Source organism: Coptis chinensis, chromosome 2 (assembly GCF_015680905.1).
Source record: "Coptis chinensis isolate HL-2020 chromosome 2, ASM1568090v1, whole genome shotgun sequence".
NCBI lineage: Eukaryota > Viridiplantae > Streptophyta > Magnoliopsida > Ranunculales > Ranunculaceae > Coptis > Coptis chinensis.
This window is the reverse complement of record NC_141457.1, coordinates 1,604,194-1,615,730: the sequence shown is the minus strand read 5'-3', so window position 1 is coordinate 1,615,730 and position 11,537 is coordinate 1,604,194. Positions and strand designations below refer to the sequence as shown.

Sequence of the window (11,537 nt, the reverse complement as noted above, 5' to 3'; positions counted from 1 at the left end):
AAGAACCGATTCCCCCTACTGGCCCGGCCTCTGAGCTCGCACCTATAGAGGACTTTTGTCCTATTTTCACTGTGCATAACCGCTAAGTTAATACTGTGGACTCCGCCTTGGATAATGCAGCTGTAGCCTCCTCTCTCTTTTTCCATGCTCACCTGCCTAAGGACATAGCGTACGCAGATGGGGGTTCGTTCGATCAACACCGCATTTCCTTGTATACCAACTGGGAAAGGGTATTTTTTTTTTTTAAATCTCTCTTTCTCTTCAATCCTAGGTGAGCCTGGATGTCTCGTTCATGATCCGCGACCTATACAGTGCCAAGACCAAGGTGGCATCCTTGGAGAAAGAGCTCAATGGCCCCGGTGGCCTGAACTCTACTTGTGCCAGCCTTCAATCATATCTGGCAGCTGCAAATTTGGCCAAGGTCCAGGCCCAAGATGAGCTTCGATCCGCAGAGAAAGCTCACCACCAGTACATGGACAAGGTCAATGAACGTCTGAGCCATCAAAGGGAGGTGCTCCTCCAGCAACATCAGCTAAACCTGGATGTCCTCAATCAACAACACCAGGAAGCCATGGATGCCCTCAACTTGAAACACAAAGAGGCCTCAACCGACTTACTACAACAGCACCAGGCCGACATGACTATACTCCGCGACCATTTCAAGCTCCTGGCCGACAAGAGGGTGGCCAAGAAAATTCAAAAAGAACACGAGAGACTCATACGGGAAGGTTGCCTTCTCCCCGAGGGGCTGGCCACCCCGGTGATCGATTCCCCCAGTGCCTTGAGAGAAGAAGCGCCTTCCCAAGAAGCCATTCCTAAACATCTTGCGACCGTCGAACCGTCCACCTATACGACGGTCCACCCCGAGACCACAGAGGTCGTCGTCGAGGAGACTACTGAAGGGGTCGTCGAGGAAACGATTGAAGGGGTCACCGATGCTACCACTCAGGATACTGTAGATGAGGCGCTCATTAATGATTCTACCTCTACCCTGCTTTAGAGAACTTCTTTATGTAACAAGATACTTTTGTCCTCCTTTGAGTTGATGCTTGCTACACTCTTTGTTTTGCTATTATTCCCGTTAATGTAATGTTTGATTTCGCCCGGTGTGTTAGTTATCTCCTTATCTCTTGATTCTACTACTCATTCAACTTGCGATCTATCTCTATCCCCAAGTTTTCCATGACTCTACTTCACTACTGAGATCTTGCTTCCTTGACTTAATTAACTATTGCCCTTGCTCTATCGCTTTCTCTTCGTTTGACTATTTAGCCATATAGAGGCTAATCTCCATGTCCCACGTGTAAATTGCACCTCTTATCTCTAGAGGCCCCTTGGGAGCCTCATCTTGTCCCATGCTAAATTTGTGCATTGTATTAGCGAAAGGCTCATTCTTTCCACTGTCCCTCATGATGATTCGATTCCATGCCTCATGTGCAAGTTGTATCTCTCATCCGCGAAACTCTTGTATTCCATGCCCTCTCCGCGGTCTCTGTGGTCTCATGGAGCGAGTTGGGGTAACTCATCTTGCCCCAGGCTCGACTCTGGCCTTGTGTAAGTTGGATTCCATGCCCCACGTGTCAATTGTATATCTTATCTGTGAAGGGCTCATCCCACTCTGCGGGCTTTATGGTCTCATAAAGCTCGTTGGGGGCAACTCACCTTACCCCAGGCTCCATTGTGGTCTTGTGTCAGCGAAGGGCTCATCCCCTCCGCTGTCTCTCTTCACGCTCAAATTACATACCCCAGGTGTAGTTTATGTATCTCCTCCGCGAAGGGCTCATCCCACTCTGCGGGCTCTATGGTCTCATGAAGCTCATTGGGGCAACTCATCTTACCCCCGGCTTAATCGTGTTCTTGTGTCAACGAAGGGCTCATCCCCTCCGCTGTCTCTCTCCATGCTTGAATTCCATTATACAGGTATAGTTTGTGACTCTCATCCGCGAAGGGATCATCCCACTCCGCGGGTTCTATGGTCTCAAGAAGCTCGTTGGGGCAACTCATCTTACCCCAGGCTCCATTGTGGTCTTGTGTCAGCGAAGGGCTCATCCCCTCTGTTGTCTCTCTCCATGCTTGGATTCCATACCCTATGTTTATTTTGGACTGCTGCCCTTAGACATGATATTCTCTTCTCAAAAGTGCCGTCGTATTATATATTTACATACAGCTACAAACTCTTGCTCTAGATCTTCATTACATTCAAGTGTGAAATCTTTTTAACATCCTCACGTTCCATAGCTTCTCTACCAATCTGCCTTCCTGTGTTCGCAATTTGTAGGTGCTTACTCCTCCTATATCCACCACGGTGTAAGGTCCCTCCCAATTTGGACCCAACTTTCCATCTATCTCCTTCCTGGTACTAGGCGTCACACGTCGGAGCACCAGATCACCTATTTGGAATTGTCACGGCTTGACCCTCTTGTTGTACTGTCTTTGCAATCTTCAGTGGTACTCCTCCAACTTTATACAGGCTGTGTCTCTTCTCTCCTCTGCGAGATTCAGATCCGTTGCTAATATTCTCTAGTTTGAGCCCTCCTTCACGGCCTTTGTTCGTGTAGTAGTTGCCACCATCTCAGTGAGAACGCCGTAAGCCAACTAGAATGGGGTCTCTTGGGTGGATGACCGAGGTGTGGTCCGATAGGCTAAGAGTACATGATTCAGCTCGTCTGCTCACGCCCCCTTCTTATCTTCCAACTTCCTCTTAAGGTTGTTCATGATAGTTTTGGTGGATGACTCCGCCTGTTCGTTACCCTCTGGGTTGTAAGGGGCCGAGAACCCCTGTTTCACCTTATAAGCTTTCAAGAAACCAGCCACCTTCGCTCCTGTGAATTGAACCTCATTGTCTGCTATAATGGCATATGGTAGTCCAAATCTGCAGATAATATTCTCCCATAAGAACTTGACTACTTGTGTCTCCTTTAGTTGCTGCAAGGGCACGACCTCAATCCATTTTGTGAAATAATCAGTTACCGCGAGCATGAACCTCCGTTTGCCACTGGCCATGGGTAGCGGTCCCACTATATCCATGGCCCACATCGTGAATGGCCATGGGCTTGAGACATTATGTAATGTATCTACGGGGGCGAAGATCAGCTGGGCAAACCTCTGACATTTGTCACATCTCTTAGCAAACTCCACTGCATCTTTTTTCATATGAGGCCAGAAATGCCCCTGTGTTAACAATCGATGAGCCGTAGTTCTTCCCGCGGAATGGCTCCCGTAGTGTCCTTCGTGTAACTCTGCCAGCACCTCATATGATAACCGCAGATCCAAGCATTTTAACAGCAGTCCATTGAAGTTTTTTCGATACAACTCTCTTTCTAGCAGAACGTATCTCTGAGATGCCTGCTCCCATCTTCTTCTTTCCTTCTTATCTGTCACTTCCTTTCCCGCCAAGAAGCCCTTAATTGGATCCATCCAACTCTCAGTCTCTTCCGTGACCTGACAAACCTTTATTGCATCCTCAGTGCTCGGTTTCTCCAACCTTCCCACCCGTATTGTCCTCTCTTCCGAACCGGGAATATCGGCAGCTACGTAAGCCAGGGCGTCGGCATGTCTGTTCTCTCCGCAACCCAAATGGATGAACCTGAGCTTAGTGAACTTCGCAGACCGTTTGTGTAGCACATCCAAATATCTTGCCATTCTGGGGCATTGGGCAGCGAACCTTCCATTCGCTTGACACACCACCAAATTTGAATCGGAATATATTGTCTGTTCCTTCACTCCCAAATCCTCGGCCATTCTCAATCCCGCTATCACCGCTTCATATTCTGCTTCATTACTGGATGCCGCAAATCCTAGTTTCATGGTTTGCTCTAGTCTATCATTATCGAGGGTAACCAACACGACTCCTATGCCGCTACATGTATCTGTAGTCGACCCATCTGCAAATACCCTCCATCCATTCCTCTTATCCCACAGGTCTAGTAGGTCTGGTTCCCCCCTCTTTCTTTGGTTCCATGACCATCTCTTCTCCCCAAGTGGGGTCCTCTGTGGGAAACTTTGCCAGAAATTCAGCCATCGCTTGTGTTTTTTCCGCGATTCTTATCTAATATCGTATCTCATAGGGACTTAGCATCACAACCCATTTCAACATTCTACCAGATTTTTCTGCCTTCAATGCCTGCTTCAGAGGCAAATTCATCACCACCACTACCACATGCGCCTCAAAGTAGGGTTTCAGCTTCAAGGTCGAGAACACTAACGCCAAGGCATACCTCTCAATCCTACTATACTGCGTTTCTGCATCCAGTAATGTTTTGCTCCAAAAATACACCGGTTTCTCCACCTTGTCCACAACTCGGACTAGGACTGAGCTAACTGCGTACTCCGTGGCTCCCAAATATAGATACAGCTTCTCCCCCATCTCTGGCCGTGACAATAAAGGTGCCTTGCCCAAATATAATTTTAAGTCCTGAAATTCCTCCTCACACTCCGCGGTCCACATGAAATCCGGTGTACTTCTTAACAACCTATACAGCGGTCTGCATTTATCAGATGACTTGGAGATGACTCTATTTAAAGTCGCGACCCTTCCTGCTAACCGTTGTACTTCCTTGACATTCTACGAAGACGACATCTCCACTAAAGCCCTCATTTGTTCGGGGTTAGCCTCGATTCCCCTATAAGTAACGATGTAACCCAAAAACTTTCCCGTAGTCACCCCGAATGTACACTTTTCAGGGTTCAGCTTCAGGTTGTACTTTCGTAGTATCCCAAAGGTCTCTCTTAAACCCTCTATATGTTCCTCTTCTGACATGCTCTTTTCCACCATGCCATCTATGTAGATCTCAATCCCCTTTCGAATCTTGCTTTCGAACATTTTCTCACCCAAACACTGGAATGTAGCCCCCGCATTCTTTAAACCAAACAGCATCCTCGTATAGCAGTATGTATCACCTTCCACCACAAACGCTGTCTTTTCTTGATCTGGCTCGTACATCGCGACCTGATTGTACCCCATCGATGCATCCATGAAGGAAAATATCTTGAACCCCGTCGTTCTATCCACCAACTCATCTACTCAATCTGTCATTCTTTTTCGGTACCGCGACTATGTTGGACAGCCAGTCTGTGAACTCAACTTCTCGGATTATCCCCGCTCCTTTCAGCCTCGCAACTTCCTCCTGGATTCCCTCGGCATATTTAGGACGAATGTCGTGCATCCTTTGCCTCACTGGTTTAGCGTCTTCCTTCATGTGTAAGTGGTGACATGCAAATGCAGGGTCCAACCCTATAACATCCTCTATCGTCCAAGCGAAAACATCTTGATTTTTGGCCAAGAACTGTATCAACTTACACTTCCACTCCTCTGGCAAACTGGATCCTATCGACGTGAACTTCTCTTCTTCCCCTTTTCCAATATTCACCACCTCAATCTCATCGAACGTCCTTGGTCCCTCTGACGGCTCCGCCTCCCCCTCCTCCGAGGCACACTGTAATTGTTATGTCTGCCTCTTCCTAGGGCTGGAAGTCTCTCATTCTGGGCCGTGGATCAACCGCTTCACCGTTCCTTGATGGCTGTTCTTGGCAGTTACCTGATCACTGTAGACCTCGTACATGCCTGTAGGTGTGGGAAACCGTATCACTTGATAATACGTTGAGGGGACCACTTTTATTTCGTGAATCCACCTCCTTCCTAAAATTGCATTATACTGTGAAGCAGAGTCTACCACCATGAATTGGGCAAAAATCGTCACTGGTCCCGTTGTCACGGGTAACAAGAGTTCCCCCATGGGCTTTGTCATACTCCCATTGAATCCATACAAATTGGTTCACGAAGGCCGTAGCTGCTTCGGATCGACTCCCATTTCCTCCAACGCGCCTCTGAATAACAAATCCACGGCACTTCCACAATCAATCAACACCCTTTTCACCATATAATTTCGCATCGCTACTGTAATGACCAGTGCATCTTCATGTGGTGAGTCTACTGCCCGAAGGGTGCGCTACTAAATACAATTCGGTCCTTTACCGCTGCTGCCGTCACTTTTTGCCGCAATCTATCCGTTCTCTCATTGATCTGTTGTATACTCGCAATCCGTCTTATCTTTTCTCTATGTGCTTTGTGACTCAGAACCTCACCGCTGTAAATTACATTGATGGTTCCTAGTATTCTTCCCTGAGGTGGCATGCCCTTCTCATTCTGGACGCCTCTCACAAACTCTCCCATCCTCCCTTTCTCCACCATCCTCTGAACCAGCCATTTTAGTGCATAACAGTCATTCGTCTCATGATTCCGCACCTGATGATATGCGCAGAAAGGTTTTTCTGGTATTTCTATCGGTGTACTTTGCGGTCCCTCATACCCCGGAAAATTCTTGATTAGGGGTAAGATCTCACTTAATGGTTTATTCAGCGGTGTTTGTTCCATCTCGTGGTATGGCTTCCTCTCCCTGTATTCCTTTCAGGCGTCTTGCCGACTTCCCTCTGCTTGTGCTCTGTATCCGCAATATCCCCCGCTTTCCTTTTCTGATGTCTCTGCCCTCCGGTGTTCCCGTTCGTTTTCCAAAGACAGCACTGCCTTCCCTGATCTCCTGGAATCCTTCTGTATGGTGTCTTCATATCTTATATACTTCTCTACTCTCGAATACAGCTCGTGTAAGGTCGCGATCTCATTCTTTGCCACGGATTGGTATACTCCTGTTCCCGGACGCAAGCCTCTATCAAATGTTATCACCGTTGTCCTCTCGTCCAGATTTTCAACTTTCAGATTCTCAGCCTTGAACCGGCACATAAATTCTCTAACTGATTCTGCAGACCTTTGTCGCACGTTAAATAGAGCCGCAATGTCTACCACCCGCCTCTTCTGAAGTATGAAGTGATCTATGAACGCCTACTCAAACTCCTGGAAATTTTTGATGCTCCCTATTGGCAATCTGTAGTACCAATCCGACGCCCCTCCTTTCAGGCTAGCCGGGAACATCATACACCGCATACCATCATACCGAGCCTCCTGCCAAAGAGGCATCTGTTGCCGGAAATGATGGATGTGGTCCGCTGGATCTCCTTTGCCATCGTACCTCTCGAACCTCGACTAAGCGAACCGCTTCGGGACCAACGAGGCCCATATATCATCTGCTAGTGGGTTGCGATTCAACCCCACCACCACCTGACTAGCCGCTCCACCGTGGCTCCTCGCTTGCTGACGGTTCGCCTCCCTGTCATTGTCTATCATTTCTTGAACTTGTTCCATGGTCAAGTCAGCCACCGGGTTTTCGACAAGATTCGGCCCGGGCTCCTCCTCTCCAGATCCGTCATCTTCGGGATCCCTCACTCCCTTCTTCCCCGGCCTCTTCCTCCGCCTTCTCTTTCTCTCTTCTCAGATCGTCGTTCTCTTCTCTCAGCCTCTCGATCTCTTCTCGCATCAGTCATGTTTCTTCCGCTGCTTGCTCCTCTTCTCGTTCTTCCTCCTCATCAATCACCGCCTCCGGCGTCGGCTCCTGAACCATAACCTTCTTTGGTCTACCCACTGCTCTCTTTGGTGCCATTTATAATTTGTTTTTTTCTTTCCCCACAGACGGCGCCAAATGTATGAACCACCAAAACCCTTTCAACCTCAACCTCTCTTTTTTCTTCTATCTTTCTCATTGTTTCCTTTTCTTTCTCTCTCTCTCTCACTATTCCCTTTTTCTTTCTCTTTCCAGCGGCCCCCTCTCTTTTCCCATATTCTTCTTTTTATATCTCTCCCACCCCCTCTCTGAGCCGTCCATCTGTCTCCCCATCTCATGGCTCCCCTTCCTATCGTACATATGCCACGTCGCGGTCTAAGATTTCACAGCCACGATTCCATACTCCTCCCTTTCCTTCGTTATGTTGCATCCTATCCCCTGTACCGCTGACTTGGTCCAACTTCCAACATTGTGCCACTACAACCACTACACGCACTAGGGGTGGGAATTTGGCCCTAACGACCCTAACCCAGCCCTAACCGACCCGACCCGACCCTAAGGCCTTCTAGGGCAGGGCTAGGGCTAAGGTTCTTAAACATAGGCCCCGCCCTAATTCAGCCCTAACCAAGCCCTAGTTATAGTTTTACATTTTCACTATAAATACAAGTACCATAATTGTCCAACTCTTTGTTAAATATTTTAAATTAAAATAACATTGTCCTTTGTAATTTATCACTTACACCCAAAGGTACTTCCAATAACTTGTTTTATATAGCAAAAATTTGTCAACCTATCTAGCAGCCATGAAGAATAATGAGCACTAGCCTAATAAAAAAATAAAACTTTATTCATTTGATCATCAAATCAGAGTCTAGAACTTATTATTCTCAATTTATTTTCCCACTTACTTCTTATAAATTATATTTTTATTCACATCTAAGCCAAGTCTAGAACTAAAAGTTTCCGTCCACACCATTAAAGCGAAATACATAACAGACATTTGTAACATAGAAACAAAATAAACAACCTTTGTCTGAAAAATGACATTTGTAAAACGAAGAAAATATATAGGTCCGGCCCTAAAACCCGACCCTAAAGCCTTTAAAAAGGGCTTATGGTAGGGTCAGGGCTTGAGATTTAGACTTGTGACCCGGCCCGACCTGACCCTATGCTGACTTTAGGGCCAGGTTGACCCGGCCTTAATATCTGAAGGGCTTTTAAATGTTTAGGGCCGGGCTAGCCTGACCCGGCCCATTGTCCACCCCTAACACCCACTGTAGTTTCATTATGTAAAATTGTCTTGATTAACTATCAGCATTGTTACGCATTTGCCACATTATACTTAATGTCGATCGTTTCTCAAAACACACTGTAGTTTTGATGCACTTTCTTGAGCAGTTGATCAACCATGGAGTACGAGAAGAACTGATTGAGAAAATGAAGGTTGACACTGAGGATTTCTTCCGACTTCTGTTGAATTCAGTTATTAAATTCATAAATTCAGTTGAATTTCATTTCATAAATTCAGTTATTGAGAAAATGAAGGTTGCACTTTCATTTCATAAATTCAGTTGAATTCTTAGACTATTGTTAAATTAGATTTATAAAGTTTAATCATTTATTCAATAATGAGTTGTTCTATTTGTTCTTGTGTTAGAAATGATAGTATAATGATTCAAGGCTAAACCTCTATTAAAGGGGTTTGAGAAAGCCTTGATGAAAACTTGATTGTGTTAGTATAGACATCATTGTGATAATCTATTCAACTCTAGAAAGTAATTAGTTCACTATGAGAATGGGTTTGATTGCTTCACATGCTAGTTATTATTTGGTAGAGATTGCCATGAATAATTAGGGATTAGAACGACCAAATCTTATGTGAGAACGTAAAGATTAGGTTCATAACAAATTCTATGCTAGTTTATTAAGTCGAATCAATGTGGAATCAAATTCTCCTAATTTCCTTCCCATATTAGCATCTTAGAATTGAATCGTCATAACATAAGTTAGAATAATTGGATTAGCTAAATCACCGATTTAGTATTGAATTACCGTAATTTAATTTATAACATCTTGATTAGTATTTTTACCATCGAAGTATAATTTCCATCGTTACTCTCATTGACTTTGATAGACTGATTATTGTAGTTAACGTGAATTCTAAAGAACTAGGAGTGGAACGAATTCTCTACTCCACTTATTACAATAGCATCGAGAGTGTAGAAAATTTTGATACATTAGCGTAAATCAGCTTTAGTTTTACTTACATTTGAGTTTCATCCCTTATGCGTAGGTAAAACTATCGTTTTCCCTTTTATCAACTTCCTTTCAAGGAGAAGAACGCTTATAGCCAGCTACCCAACGGTATGGAAGGTTATGGCCAAGCCTTTGTTACGTCTGAAGAGCAAAAGCTGGATTGGGCGGACATGCATTTCCTAATTACCAAACCAGTTCAGGAAAGAAACATGAGATTTTGGCCTACTAGTCCCACTTCATTCAGGTGAATATAAATATGTTGCACTAATTTAGTAACTAGTGAGTTCCAGCAATCATAACCGGCTTGTTTTTTCACTTTAAATTTACAAAAAAATCTAGCTAAACCAATTCTAAGAGCATCTTTAGGTGACACACTATCCTAGCATCAAACACCAAATTTTCAATAATTTGGTGCTTTTTCATCTTCAAGAGAATCACATGTTGATGAAAACACTAAAAAAACACCAAAGCAAACACCAAATCGGCCAAAATTTGGTGTTTGCTTTGGTGCTGTATCAAATCTTTCTCGCAGTTTTTTGAACACCGCATGGGCTTGGGCTAGAGTGTGGGCTTCAATCACGCAGTTTTGTGAAAACCACGCGAGAGATTTGAAAAGAGAAGAAAGAAGAAAGTTTATGTGTGACACATAGTGCGGTTTCTAGAAAACCGCGTGGGCTTGGGCTTCTAAGGTGGGCTTCTGTGGCGTGGTTTTGCGAAAGCTGCGTGGGCTATACGGTGAGGTTTATCCAAAACCGCGTCATTTGATGTCAACTATTTGATATCGCTCCTGAAATTGGTTGATGTTTTTTTGGTTTGGTATTTGGTTTGGTTCAAATATTTGGTATTTTCTTAGTTTCTCTCCTAAAGATGCTCTAAGAAGGTAAGCCCGACCCAAAGCCCCTCTCGAGAGGGCCAAGGAGCAGGTAAGGAGTTAGGAATTCAAGGTATTGGCCGGCTCTCAACACATATGGGCTGATGGATAAATAATTTGAGGGCCGAAGTGTTCCAACCCAGCCCGTCTGTATTTTGTTGTTCTACTCTGGCAATTACCTTGTACATTTATTTGTTCCAGGGAAACAATGGAGAAATACTCAATGGAGCTGCAAAAAGTTGCAATGTGTCTAACAGGAATGATGGCTAAAAACTTGGGACTTGAATCAGAAATATTGATGAAGCCTGTTGAGAACTGTATTCAAACCATGAGGATGAATTACTACCCTCCATGTCCTCATGCAGAGAAGGTTTTGGGACTTTCTCCACATTTTGATGCTGTTGGCTTAACTCTTTTGGTTCAAGTCAATGAAGTAAATGGACTGCACATCAAGAAAGATGAAAAATGGGTTCGAATTAAACCCATTTTAGGGGCTTTCGTCGTTAACATCGGTGATGTAATTGAGGTATTCAAACTATTAATCAACAAAGGAAATATTTTGTCATTTAAATTATCACTTTGTGATGTACTATTGTTCGTTCATTTGTTCATGTGCAGATAATGAGCAATGGGATATACAAGAGCATTGAGCATAGGGCTGTCATTAACACGGACAAGGAACACCTCTCAATTGAGGCGTTCCATGACCCAGAATATGGCACTAAAACTGGGCTTCTACCTGATCTTGTGAAAGAAAATGGTGTGAAGTACAAGACCATCGATTATGAGGATTACTTGATACGTTCAAGTAATATTAAGGTTGATGGTAAGAGCTTATTGGATAAGATGAAACTATAATTAAGTTTTTTATTTTTTTTTATAAGGAAATTATAATTAAGTTATGTACTCATGTGAAATGACAAATCTATTCGAACTTCTGGTCACGTGTGTTGATCTTTTGGATTATTAAGTGTTTTCCATTTTTTTTCAATATGGAAGTTGTTAACAAATTACGCCTC

At 44.4% G+C, this 11,537-nt stretch overlaps 2 protein-coding genes across 2 annotated transcripts; one reads left to right on the top strand and one right to left on the bottom strand.

Moving 5' to 3' along the window:
• Positions 1-2,670: 2,670 nt before the first annotated feature.
• On the bottom strand, positions 2,671-4,366 carry LOC147514311 (uncharacterized). The gene is made up of 2 exons (XM_086588886.1): positions 4,085-4,366; positions 2,671-3,990 (listed from the first exon to the last, which is right to left on the bottom strand). Exons 1-2 carry the CDS (start codon positions 4,364-4,366, stop codon positions 2,671-2,673), a joined length of 1,602 nt encoding a protein of 533 aa, XP_086445012.1.
• A 5,351-nt stretch (positions 4,367-9,717) lies between these two features.
• LOC147514310 (S-norcoclaurine synthase 1-like) lies at positions 9,718-11,537 on the top strand. The gene is made up of 3 exons (XM_086594364.1): positions 9,718-9,891; positions 10,720-11,044; positions 11,137-11,537. Exons 1-3 carry the CDS (start codon positions 9,758-9,760, stop codon positions 11,374-11,376), a joined length of 699 nt encoding a protein of 232 aa, XP_086450490.1. The 5' UTR covers positions 9,718-9,757; the 3' UTR covers positions 11,377-11,537.

Bases quoted from the DNA above. Each gene is read 5' to 3' on its own strand.
- LOC147514311 (XM_086588886.1), bottom strand. From the start codon at position 4,366: ATGGGGGAGAAGCTGTATCTATATTTGGGAGCCACGGAGTACGCAGTT. The intron at 3,991-4,084 runs GTTGTGATGCTA...AGTTTCCCACAG, and splicing joins CTGGTAGAATGTTGAAATGG to AGGACCCCACTTGGGGAGAA.
- LOC147514310 (XM_086594364.1), top strand. From the start codon at position 9,758: ATGGAAGGTTATGGCCAAGCCTTTGTTACGTCTGAAGAGCAAAAGCTG. The intron at 9,892-10,719 runs GTGAATATAAAT...TATTTGTTCCAG, and splicing joins ACTAGTCCCACTTCATTCAG to GGAAACAATGGAGAAATACT. The intron at 11,045-11,136 runs GTATTCAAACTA...GTTCATGTGCAG, and splicing joins ACATCGGTGATGTAATTGAG to ATAATGAGCAATGGGATATA.